The sequence below is a fragment of the Lytechinus pictus genome, chromosome 9 (assembly GCF_037042905.1).
Source record: "Lytechinus pictus isolate F3 Inbred chromosome 9, Lp3.0, whole genome shotgun sequence".
Lineage (NCBI taxonomy): Eukaryota > Metazoa > Echinodermata > Echinoidea > Temnopleuroida > Toxopneustidae > Lytechinus > Lytechinus pictus.
In genome coordinates this window covers 4,518,788-4,546,170 of record NC_087253.1, presented here as the reverse complement: position 1 = coordinate 4,546,170, position 27,383 = coordinate 4,518,788, and the positions used below count along the sequence as shown (strand labels likewise).

At 37.6% G+C, this 27,383-nt stretch overlaps 1 protein-coding gene across 1 annotated transcript; it reads left to right on the top strand.

The window, feature by feature from the left end:
* Window positions 1-1,292: 1,292 nt before the first annotated feature.
* LOC129267962 (uncharacterized) lies at window positions 1,293-27,383 on the top strand. The gene is made up of 4 exons (XM_064104532.1): window positions 1,293-1,760; window positions 8,675-8,815; window positions 15,006-15,143; window positions 15,974-27,383. The coding sequence occupies exons 2-4, from the start codon at window positions 8,723-8,725 to the stop codon at window positions 19,325-19,327; spliced, it is 3,585 nt and encodes a 1,194-aa protein (XP_063960602.1). The 5' UTR covers window positions 1,293-1,760; window positions 8,675-8,722; the 3' UTR covers window positions 19,328-27,383.

Here is a 27,383-nt window from a genome sequence, read left to right as displayed (position 1 = left end):
CTTCATGGAACTGAGCAAACAAGAAGTCTTTGTCGAAAATTGTTAAATCACAACAGCAGTTTCGTCCTGGACTCTGGACAAACGACATTTCTCGTCAGCTCCAAAACTTAGGAAAAACTGCTGTTCCGGTTCACCAGTTTTTGACAACTACCTTCCAGCTGTCGCACAGGGAGTATAGAAATGGCAAAAACGAAAATATAACTCCAGAGGGAATAGACGCAATCGTCACACGTTTTTCATTTTTGGGGTCAATTTTCTCAGCTGCTCCTCATGTAGTCATTTATGTATTGATTTACTTATTATAAACTCCTCAAAAAAAGTTTGGAAATCTGACTTTGATCAATAATCCCTCCTCGGTTTTAGTAAATATCAATATGTAATTAATATCAATGGATAGATCATTTAATTCTCTTTAAAATGATACCCTACAAGATATGATTATGGTTCACATGGAGGTACAGTGCCTTGAAACCTGGGGCAAGGTCAAAATTTAAAGGTTCCTATTTTTTCCGTGGTGATGAGTGAGTTTCTCAGCGGTTTCTTTTGTTTTCATGCACCTTGACATTAACATTAACATGCAATCAAACACAACTCTGCACAAGCAAACACATAAGAAACAAACAAACATGCATGGGTATTTCAAACCACGACTACAGAACCATCACTACATAAACCACAACAAATGAAGAAGCAGGGGCTTGGTTTGAATGGATTTTCATCACTATTGACATTATTGACACAGACAAAAGAATCATGTTCTGCATTGACCCTTCATGATCTTTTCTGCTCGTTTGCAGCTTTTCAATTCAGACCTCATCCAACACTTTTGAATCCTGCTCTTTTCGTGATTGCATGATCATAACAAGCATGGTATCATTTTAAAGAGAATTAAATGATCTTTTGAATAATAGCAAATATGCATTGTGTAAAATTGAGAGTCGGGAGAAATTAATGGCCAAACTCGGATTTCCAAACTTTTTTGCTCGTTTTGTAGCTTTTCAATTCATACCTCATCCAACACTTTAGAATCCTGCTCTTGTCGTGGTGGCATGATCATAACAAGCATGGTACCATTTTAAAGAAAATTAAATGATCTTTTGAATAATGTCAAATATGCATTGTGTACAAATTGGAGTTGGGAGAAATCAATGGCCAAACCCAGATTTCCAAACTTTTTTTGAGGGGTTTACATACAATTTTTGTAATCGAATCGAAGGCCCTTTTGGCGGTCCATAAGCTATAATAATAATAATAATAATAATACAGGTATATTTACCCAGGGAAGCCGCTTCAGTTCCGAAAAGCTAGCCGAGAGGTGCGGAAAACCCAGAGTCGTAATAAGAACAACACAGACAAGAGCATACAAAATGCAAGCGCTGTCCCATTGAAATTGAATGTGATTGGTTAACTTCACATCAGTCGATTATGGAAGCAATCTGATGAACCTGTGTTGTTCTGTTCTCTGGTGTTGCATTTTTTTTAAAGTTTTTTGTCTGGAAAACGTGGTGCAACAGGTACGAACTATATACATGAATCTAAAGGTTCTTAGGAGGTACTGCAGTGCTCATCCATTGATTAGAATTTTATCGCATGAACAGTTACTATTGATCTATATCTCTGAATATACTATGAACACGATGATGAATCTGTGATCGAGCGGTACTAGTTCGTTCGAGGACGACTTCTCGAGTTCAATACTTATTCATCAGTGTACTTCACCGGGGTACTTCAGATGTAAAGGACGAGCTGTGGCCGGCCTGGTAAGTAATTTTCTTTCAGTACATGGCGTTCAGGTTATCATACTAGTGTGATGTGTAAATCCTTCACTCGATATAAGGGTCTAAACGTGCAGCCTATTATTTATTTTGTACTGATGGCCCTCTTGCCATTTGTGTACGTGCGACTCTTTGCGAAAGACCTACTTGTTGACCAAACTTTCAATCAGGGTCTGTGCATGCAAACTATGCTCTTACCTGCGGGGAGGGGAATGTGCGGGTATGGCTTATTTTTTTATTATTATTTCTTTTTTACTTTCTGCACTATATCTTCACTTTTCTTTCAATTAAATGGAAACATGAATGGACCGCTTGAATTTATTTTTAAATTTGATGTATATGTTTATTAATTACCTATTGTTGTATAGGTATTTCCCAGCTGTTTGTAAATGTCACTGGAAGAATACTTTAAAACAAAGCAAAAAAAAACAATGATGCGTGGGTGTGGGTGTGTATATGTGTGGAAATAAGGCGTTTAGGCCTATGTCGAGGCGCATGCGTGTATCCATGTATCTCCTTTCTTTTTATTTTGTTTTTTTCTTCTCATAAATAAGCTATGATTATAAGATTTTTCTCTTCTCGTTTGATTTATTGATGTGGATATTTTATTTTTAATTGAAACTAAATCTATTTTTAAGTTGAAAAAGCAAATAAATGAATATACCGCTAGTATAGATATAATTATGTATTAAGTTTTTATTATCATTATTATTAATATTAAGACGTTTAATGTGGACGTTTAGAACACTTTTGTTCAATGTTTCCTTTAAAAATACTAATAAAGAACCTGATGAACGTTATTTATCCGTTATTATGAGTCTGTTACGATATTGCAATAAATAACAATGGAAATTTAGATTTAAATTTGATTTCCTTTTTTTTTTGTACAGGAAATATAGCAACCATAAACTATTAAAACATAAATCAATATTGATCTTGCATGTACATCTCTTGGAAGTTTCAGATGTGCAATTCAAAGTTATGATAGTATATCCAATAAACTGATATATGTTTTGATTCATCCAGGGAAAGTCAAATTACGATGGAAAATCCATGGGTTGAAAAGTGTTCATTAAAACAGCTTGATGATCTCGATGAGAACTGAGAATTCCCCTCTCAAAGTAACTGCAAACCGTTTATTGATGGCGTGCAAATAATTCCACAGAAGATAAATGTTGTATTCTAGGGGCATTTTCACGGTAACTGACATTACACGGCACAATGTTTTCACACCTTTCATTGTGTGTATCTCTAAAACAACAAATGATGGGAGTTTGCTTTTGATAGAGTTAATAAAGTGAACCTTGCTGTATACTCTGATACTAAGTTCTCCTATGTAACAACATTTTTGTACGCATCAGCAAGCAAAAATGTGTCGGTAACTGACATTACGCAAAAGGACATGCAATTTCAGGGTGTTCATTAAAATTAAAATATCTCATGTCCCTGAGTAGATAGAGTAATAATTTGAATATGTAAATATACCTCCGTTACTAGATTAAGATGTGTCAAAATATTAAACAATTTGTTTTTGTCTTTTGGGGGCTATGATAATTTTTCCACAACCATGCTGGTAACTGACATTACGGTAACTGACATTACACTTAATTTGCCATAGAGATAACACATGGAAGTCAAATGTGTGAAATCATTGCATTGTATCTTCTGTGCAGGGCTTCACATGAAAGTGAGCTTGATGTGGAAGTATACCCGAGTTTCTAGGAACATTTCAATGATTTTTTTTTTCTTTTTTTTAATTCCTTTCTTTGATTTGAACATTTTTATCATTACTTGTCGGTAACTGACAATACACATTAACATTTACCAGTGCTATATGATTTTCAAAGGCATAATTATCTTGATACTTATATGTAAGTCTTTTTAAAATCATAAAAGTTTCATAATACTTCACATTTTTAATTATCAAAAGATAAGAAATGTATGTTTTACTTACTTGGGGTGGGGTCATAGCTACATGTTTTCCTATAGTAATTTAATATTGCATTGACTGTGCACATGGCTTTTCTGACTATACACCCATAATATATTCATCAGTTTTATATTGACTTTTTAAACCTTTTCCTTCTCCAACCTCCCCCTCCCCTCAAAAAAGGCAAAATGAATAAGGGTCTCCTCCCCTAGGCTACACGTACCCCTCCCCCCAATCTCATGCAGCCATGTAGTTTCATTGATTTCTATTCTGGTCAGTGCAAGCAATGTGCTTGTTCATATCTGTCGGATTTCAATTCTCTTCATAATTTGTTTAATCATTTTCTTTGCTAATTTCTTTTTTAAGCTGTCAACAAAAAATAAACTCCAGCTTCTAAACTGAAACTGAACTATTTGTAAATTAGAAAAAAAAAAGTTTTAGTACGTAGATCCATGCAACATTGATCAGAACTGTCAAATTTCACTTTTCATCTATACTTGTAAACCAAAACAAAATTGTATCACACATCCACACTACTAACAGGTATAAAAACCAGGAATTTACTTTTATCGAGGCAATGCTCAAAAGAATCCTAGAAACTAAAAAAGGGACCCTGGAAATCCCCTTCATCACAATGTTAAGCTAAAAATGTTGCAGATTTAGGCAATAGGTTGGGAAAAGTACCCCCTACCCCCCCCCCCAAAAAAAAAATAAAAAAAAAAAAATTGTCTGATACAAACAATTAGGTACTTGGTAAGTGCATGTAAAAAACAATTTCATAGTAATTTTTTTTGCACGATGGGAATGCAACTTCCTTCATAATTTCATATAGTATTCCTTGTGAACTATACCTTTTAAAAGTCAATAGCAAGCTCCTTGAGGTGTGACTTTTAAAGTGAAAGACTTTAATAACAAGTATACAATATTTCTTCACCATAAAATTGACCACATATTTGCATTTCAATATTGGTAACCAACGTTTTATCATGGTAACTGACATTACATCTCGGTAACTGACATTACATTTTCCACTTGGTAACTGACATTACATATATTTAATGGTACCCTATGGCTTCATTGTTAATTGGTAATCTTTAATTTTGGTGTAGAAGGGAAAGGTGTTACCTAGAGAGGAAATCTACCAAGTTTCATATAATATATCCTCTTTTCCAGGAAATGAGAAAAAAAAGTTCATGTTTTCGGTAACTGACATTACATACCATATCACATACTTCATCAATGTTTTTTTATCAGATGAATGAATTACTGGTGTTTCTTTCTATGGGATTTTAAAAAGTGTTATAATAGCAAGCTAAATCACAGGCGAAAACATCATGATCAAACCTGTTCTTTAAAAATCTGTCAAAACAAAATATGTATCAATATACTATTTTCAACACTAATTTGTATCCATACTTTGGCAGCCATTTTGAAATAAAAATGGCTGCCAGAGTCGGAAAAAAATTTTGTCTCAGAAACTTCAGGTCTTGTTTTATTAAAAAACATAAAGCATTTGACATGAATATCAACTTGATTTTTTTGCCTCTGTGTCCATCTGTGGTGAAAATGCCCCTAGGTGGAAATAAAGTATGCTCTTGACATAAAGTCTGGCGTGAAACTCTGAGTTCTGATCTGATCTGATGTGATGTGATGAAGTCCTTGAAGAAACTGCCAGCTTATATACACAGTATTCACTATTCTGGAAGCTTCTATTATTGTCTACAAAAAGAACATTCTGCCAATTTCTAGAGCTGTTTAATTTTAGAAGATTCTTGAATGGCCTCAGTTAAATTAACAATGTAAACAACAAAGATATTCCTATTGTTCATTTCCACTGTCACTAGAAGTCTTTTGTCTACATTCTCTATTGTTTGTAAATTCCAGAAATAACAAAGATTAATCCATCTCATTGAATAGACATGCCTATCAAAGCTTTAGTGAGACATTCTGGAATGTTCTTAAAGAGAAAAAACTAAATTAATTGAATGTAATTGCTCTTACAATTCTTATATATAACAAGTAACAACAGAGAAACAAGAGGAGCGTTTCATGAATATTTTTATCCGACAAGTTGTAAGATCTGACGACTTCCCTTGATTTTGATTGGCTGAGAAGCATTGTTCCTATTGAAACTATCAGATAAAATGGGATTTATCAGGTAAAATGTCTGACAACTCTTTTCTTGAAACGCTACCCCATATACAGTGTGTATAAAAAACGGGACAGATTTGAAAAGTCTATAAAATTTTTGTTTCAAATAATGATGTCTATATTTTGGTGTTAATAGATGCTCTAAGGTCTTACCTTTGAAATGCAATTTAAAAAATAAATTTTGTTCATGCTTGAGCGAACAGAGGACGTTTTTGTTGGGGGTTCAAAAAGAGGCTTGCGCCAGAATTGCAGAATATGAGTAATATGGTGATCAGACTTCTTGCTAGTCAGGAGACTTCCTCTTGACCTTTTCCTTATCTGTGCCACAATTTTTGAATTATGCTGTCAAATTTCATTTAAAAATTTATTTATTTAATTGAATTTTTTTGTTTTTTCATTTAAACTTCTCTTACCTTTTAATTTTCCTTCATAAGTAACTGAGAAAAGAAGATTTGAATTATTAATTGGAAAAACTTGTGATAATTCAAATCCTTTTATTATGTAAAACAAATTATGTTATGTAACTTTAAAAGACATGAATCTATTATTCAAGGGGTCATTAATTCCTTGACCAAGTTTAACTGCTTGACAGGAAACACAGGAAGGGATTCATGTCTTTCAATGACAATGGTGTATTGAGTCAATTTTGAAGGCGCTAGATATGGTAGATCAGATAAAATGTATTAAAATGTTGTGAGCGAGCGAAGTGAGCACGCAAACGTTCCCACTTATTTATTACAATGGGTGATTTCAAGTACGGTGTTCGAAGTTGGTGTTGGTGTTGAGAGCGTGAAAAGGCTGCTGAACCGAGCTCCAACACGGAGCTGAGTTCAGAGGAGCGATACCGATCGCGTTTTCGATAACCTAAGACGTCACGCCTCTGTGCTGCGCTGCTGATCATCTCAACTTTACGCAAGAAATTATCGACGACGAAAGTGAAATCGGGAAGAAATTGCAATAAAATCTTATCGTACAGAATGCAAAGGTTAAAATCACTGCAATAATCAGAAAGCATAAATATTATTTTTCACTAAAATGTGTAAAACTCTAATGATTTGCGCTCATCTTAACTGTAAAATATAATTTTACGGGGGTGTTTCATCGTGTTCGCCGCCTGTTCGTGAGCTAGAGTTCATCAACACCAACATCGAACTTGAAATCACGATTTTCCCAATCCCTGGGGGTTGGTGTTGGGGAATGGGGAAATTGCACGTAGATCGTCAACACCAGCCGCAGTGCTGGATTCAGCAGACGACATTCAACACCAGCCTTCAACACGAATTGCCGGAAATACGTCATATTTTCCGAGGTCAATCCCAACACCAGCCTGATTTCAAGTACGGTGTTGTGGCTGGTGTTGGTGTTGTGACAACACCAACACCAGATTTCAACACCGTACTTGAAATCACCCAATATCAAATTTTGTGATAGATTTTGACATAATATTCAGAAAATAATATCATATTTTACTTTCTATCTTTCCTTTTATTTCCTGTCCACTTTTTTTCTTGGTCATGATTTTTTTTTAATTGAGGGGGGGGAGCATCCCGAGCGCCCGCCCATCTGTGTGGCACTGTTCAAAAGGCACCATAACCTTTGTAGCACAATGAAATGATTCGAATAAAAAAATCCATGCTCTCCCATAATTCGGTTGAAACAAAATTGCTTAAGCTTGAAGAAGGAATAATCAAAGCTAACACAGAGCATATTAAAAAGAAACAACAGAATAATTCAAGCAAATAAATAGAACTGAAAATGAATTTTGACCGCATGATTTGAAAATTATGGCAAAGATATTGAAAAGGTTAAGAGGAAGTCTGCTAATTAGCAAGAAGTCCGATAATCATATTTATAATTTTATGCCACTTTGGTGCAAGCCTCCTTTTTAACCCCAGATAAAACATTCCGTGTTCGCTCAAGCATGAACAAAACTAATTTTTTTAATAGCATTTGAAAGATAAGACTTTAGAGCACCTATTAACACCAAAATATAGACATCATAATTTGAAACAAAACGTCTAGAGACTTTTCAAATCTGTCCCGTTTTTTTTTTTTTTTTTTTTGATACGCACTGTATAGTTTTCTATTTATATTTTCTACTACATACAGACATACTCTAAAAAAGCTCCTATCCTAATAACTATCTGTCTATAACACAAGGGGTGAGCCATAGTGATTTCACTTCTCTCCTCCTTGTCTTCCCCCCTCTCTTCTTCTTCTTCTTCTTCTCCCCTTTCTCTTTCTCTCTCCCTCTACTGCATATAAAAAGAAGAAGACGTAAGAAAACCTTTCAAAATATCCGCAGACGTCCAGACAACTTCAAGATTCTGTCCAGAACGTTCATAAAACGTTCGAGAAATGTTATTTTTATTAGCAGAAAAAAAACGATTGATAATTAATTTGTCAAAACTCCCTCTACTTTGAATGTTCCAAAAGGACTTGCCTCTCATGTACTGAGAGAAATTGGAAGGCTAATTCATGTCCAGCCTAATTTTCATAGTGCTCACGCAAGCATGAATATTTTTCCAACTTTTTGGTGTTTGAAAGTTGACTTTATTGGCGTTCCATAATTATATATAAGAATTTTCCTCAAAAGTGACATTATTGGCAGCCATTTATAAAGTGTATAGTTGTTTTTTTAGACGCACTGTAGATAACAAATACTAATTTCGAGTCTCATGGGAAATTTAGATATTATCGGTAAAAGAAAATCTTAGAAGCTTGAGGCCCAGAATAATTGGAAGTTTCGTGAAAGTTAGATAACAACTATAAGTCTCGTGATTGCTGGTTATTAATTGTCATTTGTTTGTCTTTACAGGTCGTTTTGATTATCTGTGTGAGCACGAGATATTCGTGAGCTGCGATCATGGCGGGGCGCAGTGTCACCGTGACAAGAGCCAGTCTTGGACGGAAAGCCCAGCTGGGAGACCTGTATGATATCAGGACAGAGAAATTTCTGGTAAAAAAACGTATATGCTCCCCCCCCCCCCAGAATATTTTTTCATATATCAACTTCTTGCCTATATCGGGATTCGAACCTTGCAACCTTGATATTGTAAGCTCAATGATTATCTCATTGCCCCACGCTGGTCAGTTGCTGGAGTTGTTGCCAATTACTTCAGTGCTTTAGAGCTTTCGATCCGTGTTTAAGAATATTCTTGAAGTGTATTCTTTGACGGAATAAACCCTATTTTGACGCCGGGAATAAAATGTAGGGAAAATAATTTACCCCCCCCCCCCCCATACGCAACTTGATTTGCATGTACATGTACTTGTGCATTCTACGGTAATTATCTGTTTTTTCAAAAATATTATACAGTGCGTATCAAAATATAGTTTACACTTAGAAAAAATCATGTAAAATTATACATTTGTAATATTTTATTTTCCAGATTTTAACATTGGTACAGATCCACTTAAGCAAATGATGATATAACTGTCGAAAAATATTTATGCTTGAGTGAGCACTACTTACTTTTGAAAAGTTAGTGAAAATGATTTGCGCAGAACTTTGAAATAATCATGAAGAACACATGGAATTTATCTAGTAAAATTGATTTGAAGATATCTTTTACCTTTTTTAACATGTTTCCTTGCCCAAAACACTTCGGAGAGTGCATTGCGACCCATCCCACCCCACTCCCCATCCACACATACCGAGGCCATCGTGACGATATGTGCTTTACACTGAGCTGTGATTTATATGAAATGGCTTAGGCTTGATTTTTATTTTATTAATCATTGTCACGCTTGAAAAAAAATGTGGAGAAACAAGTATTAAATGGAAAATAAAATGCGAACCCACTTTAAATGATAAAAACTTAGTGAAAAAATGCTGGAGATGTCTGATATAAACTTTTGTTCAGATTCATTTGTCCTCAGATCCAGCTGGCACAAAAAAGGTAAAGGTTGTGCTAACTAAGTGTTGAAATTTCAGTTTGGGTGGCAAAATTGTTACAAAATGCTTGAATGTATCCGGTTTTTTTAATTTCCTAAAAGTGCAAGGGAAATGTATCATAGCGTTTCGCAAGGTAAGTTTGATTTCGCCCTTCCCCCTTGACACAGCGTGAAAACGAGCATTTCTGCACGAACAGATTTCTGCGAGCTTTACAAAAATGGAAAGTTATACTCAAATATAACATTCTGTCAAAAATTTTCCTTTAATTGGATAGATGAGACTAAAACCCAAGATTATATGTGAAGAAATTACCCACGTGCTGTATATTTTTTAATTCATAGGGCTTTTTCAAAGTGTAAACTTTTTTTGATACGCACTGTATATCTGTTACGATATCAGTGACGTTAAGGCTCTGAAGCGCCTTCAGCATCTAATCAAGATGGAAAGTGCGCTATATAAATCTCATGTATTATTATTTATTATTAAAGCAGAAGACAATGGACTAGAATACGCGGTGAGTGCGATCTTACAGTTGGCTTTAATATGATGTTGTTTGGATTCCTTCAAACTTGTAAAAAGTTGCTTGAAATTATTGGATGAAGAAAGGTCAGTGGAATGTTGGATGGTGGTAACCCACTTAAAAAAAAAACCTTCCGAGCCAAAAAACGGCTTTCTCCTCTCCACTTGCAAAAAGTGATGCATCCCTTTTCTGCTTTGCCCCTCTTCTTGCGAAATGTAGCACCAAATAAAACAACTGAAAGAAGTTTGAAATACAACATTATCAAAATTATTACTATAGCAACATTTGATTCCCATTGCCATTGAATCAAGCCCGAGAAAATCCACGCCAATAGCCTCCAACAGTGTTGTAGCTTATTCCAAATAAATGATTAAAATAATGGGCTTTCCTTCCTCGGCCCGAACAGCATTCACCGTTAGCCCATTGTCTGCTGCTTTATTGAAAAAAAGCGGTTATTTTTCAACGATCCATCGAATAGGTAGTAATCGAGCGTGTTTTCATGCAACATTTTCTCGACCATGCGTCATTCATATAATAATTGTGAAGCGCTTTGAACCGTCGTAGATTGATACAACGCTATATAAATGCCAATTATTATTATTATTTATATTTAAGGCATGATATCTCATATGAAAGAAGAAATAATGCATATGTCAGCTATGAACTTCGTTTTCCGAATAGGAAGCATTAGAAGCTAGAAAAAACATGAAATAACCCAAAATCGCAATTTGCTCTTGCAAATGACAATTTGGTAACACCATTTTCCATTGTTCTAACTCAGTCATGCATACATTATGAGTGTGGATATGGGCTTCAATTGCAAGAAGAGAAGCATATCTTTCCATTCATGTGCATTTCATGAAGCAAATTTATGATCATAATAGCAAAAAGTTACACTGAATCTCGGTTTTGTTTTTTCTGGGACGCAGTTGTATAATAAACAAAGTTTTTCCTTCTGCCAAAAATAACGGAGATTTGTGTCAAATCTCTACATTTTAGCATACCAACCTAATTTCCAGGGGGTGCTGCTTATTGTGTACAAAATCCCAAACAGCATCCCCGCTTCCAAGGATTATGATCATCATGGCGTTTTTATTTAATATCATATTGGATGCAGTGGTAAAGGCTCATGTTCTTATTTTATTCAAAGAATCTGAAACAGACCCTCGTTCGACCCCAAATTGGTTGACCAGGAAAACAAAAATTATGATTAAATTTCATAAATTACAAATTACAAGTGCCGAATCTGGAATGCATGCTTATTGTCATTCACATTTTTTCTAATAGCACAGACGACATCCAAATAAGGACAAAATATGTATTACCACAATCGTTCGTGAAAATTTTAACTTGTAAGTTTTCCCACCCGAAATCCCTCTCTGTCTTTCCACCTCTCTCATGTCTACTTTTCCTCATTGTTTATTGGTAAACCTGGCAAAGCTTTAGATCAAAAGAACCAGCCAAACAAAGACGAATGTTATAAAAAATATTAATGCAAATAGTGCAGTTTCATTTTGCTTCTGATAAATTGAATGAAAGAAATCTGTCCTTGAATATCTTTTTTAAAAGCCCTCACCCTACACCTACACCGAATTCCCACGTTGCATTGTTTGAATTGTTAGGGCGATGAAGACATAATGATACGCTGAAATGCCTAACCGTGACATGCACTTATTATTAAATCTACAGTGCGTCTCAAAAAAAAATATACACTTTTGAAATGGCTACCAAGCAAAAAATATGTCACTTGGGGGAAAAATACATATGGAAAGTCAATAAAGTCAACTTTCAGATGACACCAAAAAGTTTGAAAACTATTCATGCTTGAGTGAGCACTACCCATTTAAACAAAGGGTATGGAATTTAGGCTGGGCAGGAATTAGCCTTCAAATTTATTTCAGTTTTTTTTAGATGCGAGTCCTTTGGAACTTGCAAAGTTGAGGGTGTTGTGATAAATCACTGACCAAGCATAATCAATTTAGGTTTTTAGAGTAAATTTCAAGAATTATCAAATTGAAATTTAATGCATGAGTGAACACGAAATACAATTTTAACTTTTCACGTGGATCTCAGCAATGTCTTCATGGAAGTCAGAATAGGGATGAGATAGTTGGGAATGGTGGGGGAAGTAGGTTGATGGGAGAAGGGTCAACAGAACACTTAACCCCCCCCCCCTCTCTCTCTCTCTCTCTACCCCTTTCTCCCCTCCTGAGAGACTAGCCTTTGCTAGGGTGAGCAGGAATTAGCCTTCCAATTCTCTTTTCAGGTAAGTCCTCTAGAACTTGCAAAGTTAATGGCGTTATGCTAAATTACTGATGAATTGATATAATTTTTGTTTTCTTAAGCAAATTTTAGTTACTAAATTGAAATGTATTGCATGAGGAAAATATAATTGTAATTTTAGTGTTGCATTTTTACTTTATTGTATATGTGAATCTTAGCAAGTGTGCTTGTGAGAGTCAGATAAATGTGATGGTATGTACCTGTTACATCCAAGGGGGTTAGATAGGGTACGACTCAGTTAAATGGGCATTCTTCTTTGTGTTATCTTACACTCTCAAAACACTGAGTAAAATTTTACCCAAATTGGGTAGAAAGGAAACATGCATATTTGCTGGATATTTTTTTACCCAAAATTGGTCTATTTCAAAGCAACATTGCGTAAAATTTACAACATATTGGGTATCTTTCTACCCAACCAACATGCATGTTCCCATTTTACCCAATATTGGGTAAACCTTTTTTAGAGTGTACAAATTACAAATCATGTACTCACCCCAGCCCTCCACCCCCTTTCTTGCTCCCGAATGGTATTCAAAACTTTAATGCCAAGTGACTGATGGTTAATGGGCCTTTCTTTTCCGTTGAATGATTATTAAGAACTTAACTAATTATGATGATTTATGAAATAATTTATTGAAAAAGCTGAATGTTTGATTAATAATTTATTGAAAAATATGAATGTTTCATTATTCAAATTGATTTACTAACAAATTGCTGATTGAATGATTGATAGGTAAAGGTTGATGACTTGATTTTCAGAATTTATTATCAAATTGATAGTCCGCTCAAGACCTGCGTACATGTAATAGCAATCAGTCTCGATCTAACCATCAGGAGGGGACGGACCTGTAGGAGGGAGGCTCAACGTTCCATCAGTTTACTTCACCCACTGAAGTCCTTCCTAACCCCTATTCTCCTGACTCCAACACACTCTTGAGATCCACATTGTAAAGTTAAAATGCTGCACTAAAGATTGCAATTTACGCTCACTCATGCATGGAATTTTAATTTGATAGTTCATGAAATTTGCTCTAACAATTTAAATTGATAATGAATGACCATTAATTTATCACAACACCCTCAAGTTTGCAAGTTCCAAGGGACTCGCCTCTCAAAAATTGAAAGAAACCGAAAGGCTAATTCCTATCCACCCTAATTTTCATACCCTTTGTTTAAGTGGGTAGTGCTCACTCAAGCATGAATTATTTTCAATTTTTTTTTTATTTTATCTTAAAGTTGACTTTATTGGCTTTCCATATATATAGATATTTTTTCCCCAAATAGACATATTTTTTGTTTGGTAGCCCTTTTAAAAGTGTATAGTTTTTTTGAGACGCACTGTATGTACATTCGGGGGCTTTTTGACAATTTATTGCATGGGGGTTTAAGACTGGCCATAATACCTCTGTCATTTTTACTTCTGCATTTTTCCCCTCTCCCATTTTACATCTCCCATGTTTACCTCTGCCATTGCTACCCCTGCCACTTTTAACCTCTGCCATGTTTACTTCTGCCATTTTAACCTTGTAAAATTCACCGTAAGGAGTAATCCACTGCCTCATTAGATATGCCTGCTATGACATACAAATGAAAGGGGTGTTGTTGCATTACTACATTGAAACATTCTAGAATACTCTGGTCTACTTAAAGTTCAAGTCCATCCCAGAAAAATGTTGATTTTGATAAATAGAGAAAAATCAACCTAGCATAACGCTGAAAATTTCATCAAAATCGAATAAATAAAAAAGTTATGAAATTTTAAAGTTTCACTTATTTTTTTACAAAACAGTGATGTGCACAACTCAGTAACATGCAAATAAGACAGTCGATGATGTCCCTCACTCACTATTTCTTTTATTTTTTATTGTTTGAATCATACATTATTTTATTTTTACAGTTTTCACAATAAGGACCAACTTGACTGAACCAAATAGTATTACCAATTCTAATTTCACATGTTCAGAGAGAAATTAATCGCTGTTTCACTTGGCAATGAGAAGAATAAATTAGAATATTTCATGTAATAAAATACAAAAGAAATTGTGAGTGGATGACGTCACCAGTCTCCTCATTTGCAGACCGACCAGGATGTGCATACAACTGTTTTGTGAAATTAAGCGAAACTTTAAAATGTCATAACTTTCTTAATTTACTTACGACTTTGATGAAATTTTCAGTGTTATGCTTGTTGGATTTCTCTCTTTTTATTCAAATCAATTTTTTGTTGGGCCACCCCAACAAACAGTCCTTTTGTTGGGATGGCCTTTAAGGGATACTTGTTCTCTAAAACATAGCAGTTATTTACCTTTAATTTCATACATTAAAATGAAAAGTTCTTACATTAAAAACACTTCTCATCTCTAAATCTCTCTCTGAAGTTGTGAACAACCAATGAATAAAAATAATTATCATCTAATTCTATGTTATGTAATATCTTTCTTTGTATAGAATGAAACCCTATTCGTTTCAAAACTCGAAGACAATATGGTAGAAACTAGGGACATTGCCAAGACGGAGATTGAGATAACAGAATCTGACAGTTGGCAGGAGAAGTGCGAGAAACTCGGTGTAGAAGATGCACTACAGGTCAGTTAAATACAGATGATCTGTTTTCTGCCTGAAAGCGGGGTCACAAGTTTTTTCCTCGAAGAAGGGATGTTTTTTATCTTCAGACGTCATTAGGTTATCAAATTAAATGCATTCTACGATGTAAGGATATTAAGTGAAATAATAAATCTTAAAAATCTTGAATTATATTTTAATCAGTAAAAGTGAAGATAATATTGCAGTTAACAATGTTGGTTATAAGCTAAATTTGCATTCGATTTCTAAATGACTTGGGGTTCGACATGCACTTAGTAATTTTGGGTAATTTCAAAATCGCGTACCTGGGTGTCGGCACAACTTTGGAAAGTGCCCGCTCAAGACACTTTTCCTTTAAATAAAAGATGTGCTAATCCGAAGGTATTGAGAACTGGGGGCATGACTACCCCCCCCCCCCTTTGATCACGGCCACTATCCGTGCGTCCTCGACAAATTTTGGCGCCACACTTAAACTTCTAGTAAGTCTAAACAAATACAGAGTTTCCTTTCAGATGTTTTCACTTCTTTTCAGATCTCATCTTTATACTTTCTTATCTTGTGTATAGGTTTTCACAATAAAATGCGAGATTCGTTCCAATATATTTTTTAGACTATCTGAGGTATTTCTCGTTTTTATTGGTTGTTTTAAGGCAAATTATTACAGACCATTTATCAATTAAATTTAACCATGAATAGAAAAGGCAGATCAATTAGATGAACAAATAATTAGAGTAAATATAATGCGTTCCTCTATTCGGGTTACACATCCAACACTCACTGCATTATTATCTATCATCATCTTTCTTTTTTATAACATTCTATCCAAACATCAGCTGAGTGTTACAGTCGGAATGGTAGAGCTCAATGGATCAGGAGCTTTCCTTAGAGACGAGCGGAGGAGTGCAATGACCCAAAGCAAGAGTCTCATCTACAAGCTGAGTACTGTCAACGAAGAGGTAGCAATAATCCAGAACAGAGATATCATTGACAAGGATATCCTATCCGATCCAAACACCCCTGCGACGCATGTTGTAGTAGGCATTGATCGGGGGGCCCAATGTACAGTTACGTGCGAGTATGAGAATATTGAGAATAATGACGGTTCGGCTGTTAGGGCAGATGCAGGTGTCGAGCTTGGAAACCTTAGGGATATTCTTCTTGCACAGGGAGCGACAAATGTCTACGTTGATGATGAGAAGGGGAAGGTTGAAAGTGGAAGGCTTTCTTATAAATGTAGGGCCGACGTTTTGATTACAAACGAAAATAACCCCGACACATTCGAAGGAGCGCTTAGGCTTGCGAAGTCTTTACCCGCTTTTGTGAAAAATACTAGCTATGGTAATGGGGTCCCACTCAAATACTATCTCTTGCCTGTAGAAACTATTAGAAAAAAGTTCAATGTCAAGGCAGCTGAAAACATGGTACACAAGGAAGTTGACGAATGTATAATTCAGAAAGCTGCACAGGTCTTGGAAAAGGTAAAGGAAAAAAGTCAAAAGATATATCATGACATAAAGCTTAATAATGCATTAATTTCTGATGAAGTCCTCAGGAGAATTGATATGGTTTGGGGAGATTCTTTGTTTGTGCAAGAATCACGTTTCAAAACTGAACTACAAGAGATAGTTAAAAGGGTGAGATCGGGAGAAGATGCATCGAGTGTCCTCGAAGAGTTCCTGAGTAAACTGCACTCTGAAGAATTATCTGCTTTGAAGTACGAAGAGGAATTTGAACCGTACCTGAAGAAGGTCAGGGTTATCAGGCCGATGCTAAGCAAGGGGATCAAATACATCGGTAGGAACGATGAACTAGTTATATGTGCGAAAGAAAATACTTTCGTTTTCTACATCCCAAAGGGCGCCGACGTTGAATTTGTGGAAAAAAGTCGAGACTTATTCATGCGATTGCTTTCCACTTATTCAAGGTACGAGTCCTTTAAATTTATTGTTGTAGACCAGGAATCTGTAGCTACCCATGTCTGGCTAGATCAAGGAAAGAAGCCAGTAATTAAGAAGTACGAAAATGGCGTACTTACAATAGAAGACCTGTTTGAGAAAGAGGGCGAATTCATCGATGCGAGTATGATTCAAATTATAAATCCAGAACCAAGAACTGACATCCCGAATGAACGTACATTGGTCACGCTAAGATGTCCGAATGCTCTAGGTGGCAACGGGCGTTGTTCTGCTGACCCATCCAAATGGAGATGTTCGAAATGCAAACGGTTTGTCGAGTATCTCACAGCGTTCAAACTATTTTACTGCAAATGTGGAATGTCAAGTCCTCAAGATTCAAAGTTTCGTTGCAATGACTCACGACATGGTATGGACTTTGTGGGATATCCGAAGGTCTTGCTGGAGGGCGAACTTTCCCAATTGGAAGCAATGAAAGAAATGAACATCCTCATTCTAGGTGAAACAGGAGTTGGTAAATCCACCTGGATCAACAGCATTCAAAACTACTTGTCATTTAACAATATACATGAAGCCGTGAACCAAAAAGACTTTCCGGTTTTGATCCCATCATCGTTCACCTTAACCCAAGATGGTGAGCAAAGAAAAATTAAGATAGGGATAGACGATCCCAATGAGGTGCAAGAAACTGGAAAATCGGCAACAAAAGAACCTCGGTCATATGTCTTCACCGTTGGCGACAGACGAGTGCGATTGATTGACACACCAGGTATAGGTGATGTAGATGGTTATGAGCAGGATGAAATCAATATGAAGAGAATATTGTCTCACCTTACTTCCTACTCTCAGATACATGCGATATGCATATTTCTGAAACCAAATAATGCAAGGCTTACCGTAATGTTCCGATTTTGCATCCAAGAACTGCTGGTTCAACTGCACAAATCAGCCAAGAACAACATCGTTTTCTGCTTCACGAACGCTCGCCAGACTTTCTACCAGCCAGGCGACACCTTACCAGTTCTTAATGAAGAGCTTGAGAAGAAAAACGTCGGTATACAAGCAACGAAGGATAAATACTTTTGTTTCGATAACGAACCTTTTCGGTTCCTTGCCTGCACTAAGAACGGTGTCACGTTCGGCGAGGCAGAAATCGTCACCTACTCGTCCAGTTGGGACAAGTCTGTAGAGGAAACAAGGCGTCTCCTAGATTACATCGAACGCCAACTTAAGCCGCATAGAGTGAGAGATACGGTGGGTTTGAACGAAGCTCGGAGAATCGTCATAGTAACGAGTAAACCCTTAGCAGAAGTAGCAAATACAATCAATCACAATCTTGATGCAGCAAGAGAAACAAAAGCTAAGATTGGCCATGCAAATACTGAAATGATCTCTTTGAAGAAAGACTTGAAATTCAAAGGATATGACCTACAACAGAAGGAACTAGGATATCCAAAGACAGTGTGCGCTGCCCCTGATTGCGTCACATACATCCCAGTCGGACAGACAAAGGTACATAACACAGTGTACAAGACCGTATGTCACTCTCACTGTTATATTGCAGGTGTGCCAATCGAAACAACAGGTAATCCTAAACTTGCTGAATGTGCGGCCATGACTGACCAATACTGCGATACCTGCACTCACAGTTACCAGCAGCATATGCACTTGACATACGAATTACAAATAACAGAGAAGGAGTTTCTGTCAACCCACACTCAACAACAAATCAACACCATTTGCAACTTTAAAGCAAAGAAGGAAGCATTCATTAATGAAATCAACAAGAAAGTTGAAGAATTGAAAGCTGAGCAAAAAATCATCTTGGCAACTGGAGCAAAGTTTGGGTCGTACCTGGAGGCAAATGCTCTCATTACATACAACGACGCTGTGGAAGAATACCTGGAAATGTGCATTAAGCAAGAGAAAGCAAAACCAGTCACACTTCGAAAGGAAGGTGTGCTAGAGAACATGAGTAAGATGAAAGCAGAATACAAGAAGCAGAGAGAAATTTTTGACAACGCTATCGCTGGGGGAGCTAACGAAAATATCAAGACACCAGAACAGGTAAAAGAACTTCAAGAAGAACTCTTTAAGCTGAAACATTTTGGTGGCACTTTGAAGAAATTGTTTGAGGAAATTTCTATTCTGCACACAGCCAATGACAAACCTTTCAAAGTGGTACATGTACAACCTCCCAGAAGAACCTCTCGAATGAAGAACATGGTGACCACGGTTACCAACTATGTTAGTAATTTGTTTTATTGGCGTTAGACAACATATTAGTTATACGAAAATGGGATTTGGTCTGTCGGATGTGCGTCATGCAACACTAATCAGGAGAGCTAAATGAACATCCAAAGGGACCAATTTTCGGGACGAGAATTGGACAAGACTTTTAACTCCGTCTTCTCAGAAATATTAAAGTACCCTTGATCTTGTAGGAAGTAAATTACCTAAATATATTGACGCAAGAAGCATGTGTAAACGAACGAGAAAAAAATCATGTATCCTGTTGTAGCCTATTCTTTTGACTGATATTTTTCACATTCAACAATTTTAAGCATACCGGTATGGTGCGGATTCAATGATACATTGTGGCTGTCCTCCGCAATTTGAGGAGGAGGGGAAAGGAAGAGTGTGTCACGCTTAAAAAAGAACTTACAGTAACCCTCAATTCTCATCCAGGGTAGTCGTCTCATTTGGCAATTACGGGATAGATGAAAACTCGGTGCAGTTCGGAGATCCATCAAAGTCACAAGCAAACCTTTAGAGGAGGCAATGATTATTATCACAGTTTTGATACAGCACAAGAAACATAACTAAAATAACAATTCTTCTAGTTTCTAAAGAGAGTTCCTGCGGAGAAGACCTCAATTTCAAACAATATCTGATCAGTGGGCTTTGGCATGATATTACCATGGCTATTAAGCCGACATTGAGTGTCCAGAGGAGTGTCCAGAGTACCTCCCATTTTGCTGGACGAAAGCTACAGAATACAGTTGTATGCAATGAAATATTTTGTCAATCCCGATATCCACCTAATGGTGTTCCACTTGATACAAGGGAAATGCTGGATATTATACCGCACCTGTCATATGCCTACCATGATTGTCAAAACGTTGCCCCTACTCTAAAAATAAAAAAGGACAAATCACAGAGTTTTTCTGCTACAATTATGTGGTATTAGTTGGCCCACATCGTCATTAGCTTTAAACTTGTCATCTGTATCTGATTGTAACGATTGCATAGTTTTAAGGTCTAAAGTAATTTTACGAGTTTAAGTATGCGTCGCTTAATCATGATGTGGTCTTTCTGGAATAATAACTTCAAACTTTTATGAAATGATATATTTTTCCTGAGTAGTTATTTAATTTGTCAAGTTTATTTAGCCGGGCAGGCTATAATCTAGATACTGCAAATGTGGAATGTCAAGTCCTCAAGATTCAAAGTTCCGTTGCAACGACCCACGTCACGGTATGGAATTTCTGGTATATCCGAAGGTCCTGCTGGAGGACGACCTTTCCCAATTGGAAGCAATGAAAGAAATGAACATCCTCATTCTAGGTGAAACAGGAGTTGGTAAATCCACCTGGATCAACGGCATTCAAAACTACTTGTTTTGATTTTATACTGATGATCTAAGATCACGTAATCATGACAGATCAAAATACTAGTAACGCGGAAGATGGACCGCAGTCATTGAGCGCATTGGCAATCAAACTGCCACCTTTTTGGAAAACGGATCCCCTGGTGTGGTATGCTCAGGTTGAAGCACAGTTTACAACGTGTGGAATTACTGCCGATGCGACAAAATACGCGCACGTAATTGCGGCGCTCCCTCAAGAAGTAGCTCAAGAAATACGAGACATTTTGATAAATCCAAGTTGATCGCACGCGTGAGTGCATCAGAGCAACGGCGTGTACAGATGCTTTTGACGGAGGAAGAGCTTGGGGACTTGGTGAGCAGCTATTAGGCGACCAAAAGCTAGAAAAGGGCATTTTCAAACAGCTTTTTCTACAAAGGCTCCCGGTCAACGTCAGATTAATATTGGCGTCAACTAGCGAAGCGTTATCGCTGAGCGATTTGTCGGAACTAGCAGACAAAATAATCGAAGCACAGCCCGAAAGTTATGGCGCAATATCCGCTGTCGCGCAGAAATCCGGAGAAGCCAAACCGCGCAATGATCTGGAAAATCAAGTCAGTGAGCTAACTCGGTTAGTTAGGGAACTCACGACCGTTGTTGGAAACATGCAGCGACGCCAAAGTCGTAGTAGGAGTCGTAGGCGTGACACAAACGCCCGACGCGATGCGCAGTCTAGCACCGGTGCAGCAGCCAGCGAACTATGTTGGTACCACAGCAAGTATGGCGATAATGCTCATTGCTGCCGTCCGCCGTGTGCGCACCAGACGGAAAACTAGCGGACCAGCGGATAGCGGCGGCGAAACCGGCTGGTCACACGGAGAGCCGCCTGTTCTACGTTAGAGATGTTGATGCTCACACAAAATTTCTTGTTGATACCGGCGCAGCAGTCTCGGTATTTCCCGTGACTCAACAACGCGCGCTTGTAAATCCGACATGACACTGAAGGCAGTCAATGAATCAACCATTGACACTTACGGGCGACGTTCGATCACCCTGAACTTAGGTCTACGGCGCAAATGTCAATGGGTATTCGTTATCGCCGATGTGGCTACACCCATATTAGGTGCAGATTTTTTGCACCACTTTCGATTGCTCGTAGATATGCACCGATACAAGTTGATCGATAGCGTAGCTGGATTAAACGTGAATGGCAAGCCTTCAGACTCTCTGCGTATTAGCCCAGTTATCGATACAACCGACAATACTGATACGTACCATGATCTTCTGCGCGCTGAGTACAACGACATCACTGTACCCATTTACAAGCGCAGGCGCTGAAGCACGATGTAGCGCACTACATTGGCACCTGCGGACCGCCAGTGAACGCAAAACCACGCAGACTTGCTCCAGATAAGCTGAAAATAGCGCGAGATTAATTTCAGCACATGCTAGACTTGAACATTATCCGCCCGCCAAGCAGCCAGTGGTCTTCACCCCTGCATATGGTTCCGAAGAAAACCAAAGGTGACTGGCGACCTTGCGGTGACTATCGGGCGTTGAATAACAGAACCATACCTGACAGGTACCCCGTTCCGCATATTCAAGATTTTTCATCCGGGTTGAAAGGCGCGCGGATCTTTTCGAAGGTCGACCTGATACGAGCCTATCACCAAATACCAGTGAATCCCAATGACATTCATAAGACGGCAATTACCACCCCGTTTGGTATGTTCGAATTCTTGCGGATGCCTTTCGGTCTTAGAGATGCGCCGCAAACCTTTCAGAGGTTTATTGATGAAGTAGTGCGAGGCCTACCGTTTGCATATGCGTATATTGATGATTTGCTGATCGCGAGCAATAGCGAAGCTGAGCATGAGCAGCATTTACGCATGTTATTTGAACGCTTCCGGAAATACGGTGTTGTAGTTAAATCCGAAGAAGTGCGAGTTTGCGAAGAGCGAACTAGATTTTCTCGGATATCATATCAACTGCAATGGCGTTAGCCCTCTTCCTGCGCGCGTGGAGGCTCTCCAAGAGTGCAAGGTTCCGAATAACCTTAAGGAATTACGCGGTTTCCTCGGTCTTGTGAATTTCTATAGGCGATTCGTGCCTCGTTGCGCCGAAATCTTGATGCCGCTCACTGACCTCCTCAAGAGCCAACAACGAAGGTCACGCAAGCCACTTCAGTGGACGCCAGCATGTGAAGCAGCTTTTGCGCGCATTAAGACAGAGCTAGCCAAAGCAACTCTCTTAGCGTATCCCAACAGCGACCTTCCGCTGAGTATCGCATGTGATGCTTCCTACAGAACAATCGGCGGAGTCCTTCAGCAGTTGAAGGACGACGCATGGCAACCTCTCGCATTTTTCTCCAAGAAATTGCAGCCAGCAGAAACCAGATATAGTGCATTTGGACGCGAACTGCTTGCAATATACTTGCCGATCAAACACTTTCGTTACATGCTTGATGGACACACCTTCTGTGTGTTTACCGACCACAAGCCCCTGACCTATGCGTTTAATGCCAAAGCAGACCGTCACAGTCCGCGCGAAATCCACCACTTAGATTTTATTTCGCAATTCACGACTGACGTAAGGTTTGTCAAAGGTCAGGACAACATAGTGGCCGATACGCTGTCCAGACCAAGTACGAATGCTTTGTACGCGGACACATGCGTTGATTACTCCATGATCGCCGATGCGCAAAAGACCGATGCAGAGTTGAAAGCATTGCTCGATTCTGGATCTGATACCAGCATGGTACTCAAATCGGTGCCGCGTATTATGTTCGGAGGAACTATTATCTGTGATGTGTCTCATGGACGCACTCGTCCATTTGTGCCGAAGAGTCATCGTAGGGCCGTGTTCAATGCTGTCCATGGTTTGTCACATCCGGGCGTGCGCGCCACGCAACGGGCTATTAGGTTGCGTTTCGTTTGGCCCGGCATGAACAACACTGTTCGCAAGTGGGCACAAGAGTGTTTACCTTGTCAAAGGTCTAAGACGCACAAACACACCAGAGCACCGCTTGGTACGTTTAGCACACCGGATGCACGATTTGCCCACGTGCACATAGACTTAGTTGGACCTTTGCCTCCGTCTAATGGCTATACCTACTTGCTTACATGTATAGACAGGTTTACGCGATGCCCTGAAGCTATTCCGTTAACGGACATGTCTGCCGAACACGTTGCAAAGGCCCTCATTCAAAGGTGGATTTGGGGCGCCCGATGTAATTACCACCGATCGTGGTCGACAGTTTGAATCGAAACTTTTCGCCGAACTTATGAAATTAATAGTAACCACGCGAAAGATTCCACCGCCAGCTCAAAGCCGCACTGAAAGCGCACGACAATGCTAGACTTTGGCATGAGCATCTGCCCGTGACACTTCTTGGTATCCGTACCACCGTAAAAGAAGACTTGTCATGCTCTCCCGCAGAGTTGGTATACGGGACTACTCTGCGATTGCCTAGACAGTTCATAGCAAGCAAGCAGGTTGAAGTGGATCCAGGCAATTACGTGTTGCGTTTACGTCAGCACATGGCTGCGAGTACAGCCACACCGACAAGGGCGAAGGACGGCCGAAGTTACGTTCCCCGAAACCTGCTAAAATGCTCGCACGTTCTTGTTAGAGTAGGCGCGGTGCGTAAGCCTTTGGAGCCTCCTTACAAAGGGCCATACAAGGTTGTAAAACGTAATGAAAAGTTATTTACGATCGAACTTAATGGCAAGCGCGACCAAGTTAGTATCGATTGCTTAAAAGTGGCGTATGTTGAGGAGGAGGAAATAGTCACTACCTCCAATACCTCAGTCCGTCAAACCAGGTCTGGGAGGAAGGTCCATTTTCCCAAGCGTTATGTAGCAGCTTGTGATTAAGTGGCTGCGATAATTATATTGATTTTGAAAGATTTGATTTGTAACATAATGTTGTATTATAGGTAGTGTAAGTATTGTGTAAACATCGTAAGCAAGTGATTTTTCAAATGACTTCCTTACTAAGGGGGGATTTAATGTAGTGAATTGAATTGAATTGAATTGAATTTATTATAATTTCACTGGCAATTGCCAGCATTTTGTTCATAACAAGAAGTACAAAATGATACAAGACAAATATACAATGCAAGGAATATAAGCAAATAAACAAAAACAAAATAGTATTTCGTCAAAAAGAAAAAAAAAGAAAAAATAAACAACTTGTAAATTATATACAAATATACACAATAAACATAGGAATCAGTCGGATAGATATTTTGACAATGGATATAGAGACTGATATCCAAGAAAAGATAAAGAAAACATAAAGAAAGTGAGAGAGGAAAGGGAAATAAAGAGGGAAGAAGTTCGAAAATGGAGAGAGCGGGAAAGAGAGGAAGAATGAGAAGAATGGCATTACATGTAAATTAATTGTGTAAAAATATTGCGAATATATTACTTCAAAGTGTTTACCGGTTGATATTTTTAGTACTTAGAAATCACCCCTAATAGCAATTATGTTTTGGATAAAAGAACAAAACAGTTTAATCAAGGCTTCAGTTTCCAATTTCATGATGTAGATAAATTTTTCCTGGCACTCCATTTCAGTAAACCTAATATTGAAGGTAATTATCTTTTCAAAAAAATCTTTACGCAAATCTTTATATTTGTTACATTTCATTATAATGTGGAATTCATCCCCGACAAAATTCAAATTACAATCTTCACAAAATCTCAGGTTAGGTGGTATCTTCTCCGGTCTTTTGTACCTTCCTGTTTCTATAGGTAGATTATGAGCGCTCAGTCGGAGCTTGGTTATATTTTTTCTCAAATTGACATTGTGTATTGAATATAAATAATTTTCTTGTCTTATATTGAATTTGAATTGCCTAAAAGTTCTTAATTTATTTCCTTCCCTAGTGTCCCTGTCGTTAAATAAATCCAATTCAAATTGTTCGTCAAATCTTCTTTCCAATGATGTTTTGCATATTGTAATAAATTCTTTTTGGGAAATTGGTATATTTTCTGGATCAAGTATGGGGGTGTCATTATTCCGACAAATATCTAGTATGTTAAAAATATCCTGAATTGTCTTAAGCCAGCAATTGTTTCCGTTATTCAATAGACTTACATTTTCTACAAAAGCTTTGTAAACCAAACTATCTTCGTCCATATTACGTATTCGAATCCAATATTTCAGTATATTTATGGCAATTTGGATGACTTTTGGATACCTACCGATTTCAGCTGTCGCTGCTAAATTACTGCATTTGCGGTTTACCCCAAGAATATATTTACAAAATTGAATGTGCACCTTTTCAGATTCGTGTTTAAAATATAGCCCTGTTTTCCCATCCATTAATCGTAGGTTTTTTTCCATGTCTATAACATTAGTACCCCAAATTTCAGATCCATAAAGTAATATCGGTTGTATCGTTGCATCGAAAAGATGCAACAAGGTTTTAGTGCTAGGAGTATAGGAACCAAAAGATTTGTACAATTTGAACAATGCTCTTCTCGCTTTATCAGCTAAATCCCTTGCGGCCACTTTAAGTGATCCATTATTTGCGAAAACAATACCAAGATATTTCATTTCCCTAACAGTGCATAGTGTTTCTCCATTAATTTCAAATGAAACCCCTTCGTTCGATCTCCCTGATTTTGAGCACACCATAATCTTAGTCTTAGATACATTTATGTTTAACATCCAGGATTTACAGTATGCGGTGAATTTATCTAAACAGTGTTGCATACCTTTAGGGGATTTCGACACAATAACAAGATCATCAGCATACATTATACAATTTAGTTCTTTATCAAAAAGTGTTACTGGATCGCTTACTGATGTATCAAATATATTAGTTATGTCATTTACAAATAAATTAAATAAAGTTGGACTAATTACGCAACCCTGTTTTACTCCAATATTAGTATGAAAATATGGGGTAACACCTTCGTCTAATTTGATCGATACATTACATTTTGAATACATGTCACGGATTACTCTTAAGAAATTTCCACCAATTCCATGTTCTAGTAGTTTGTACCAGAGACCATCCCTCCAAACGTTGTCAAAAGCCTTTCTTAAGTCTACAAAGCATACATATAATTTATTATAGTTATCATTTATTTTACATCTTATATATTTATCAAGAATAGTTTTTAGAACGAACATGTGGTCTGACGTTCTATAACCTGCTCTAAAAGCAATCTGATTGACTGTATTGAGACTATATTCTTCTAGAAATGATACCAAGCGACGGTTTAGAACTGAGCAAAAAACCTTTCCAAGACAACTTGAGAGGGATATCCCTCGATAATTTGAGGGATCGCAAACTGACCCGCTTTTGTAAAGAGGCTTTATGAGGCTTACTGACCAATTATCAGGAAAATGACCACTGATAAGGATTAAATTAAATACCTTTGACAAAACTGGTGACAACATAAATTTTCCAGCTTTCAACATTTCGTTCAAAATAGCATCATTACCTGGGGCTTTCTTTCTCTTCAAAGTTTGAATACAGTCTAACACTTCATTGGGAGTGATCTTAAAATCAAGAGATGAAAACGTGTCCTGTAGTTTTGGGTTATTTACATGATTCTTAATTTCATTTTGATCTTTTGAAAGTAGGGGTTTGTGATTCATGAGTTCTTTAAAATACTCAAACCACCGTTTTGGTTGTATGTTATTTACTGGACTTTTTCTATCAGTGTGCAGTTTTTCTAGGTCGTTAATCAGATCCCAATAAAGTTTAGGGTTCTCACTTTGAA

What these genes read in the sequence shown, in the direction of transcription:
- LOC129267962 (XM_064104532.1), top strand. Translation starts at nt 8,723, where the DNA reads ATGGCGGGGCGCAGTGTCACCGTGACAAGAGCCAGTCTTGGACGGAAA. An exon ending in TCAGGACAGAGAAATTTCTG is followed by an intron (nt 8,816 to 15,005) that starts GTAAAAAAACGT and finishes TTCTTTGTATAG; the next exon opens with AATGAAACCCTATTCGTTTC. An exon ending in GTGTAGAAGATGCACTACAG is followed by an intron (nt 15,144 to 15,973) that starts GTCAGTTAAATA and finishes TCCAAACATCAG; the next exon opens with CTGAGTGTTACAGTCGGAAT.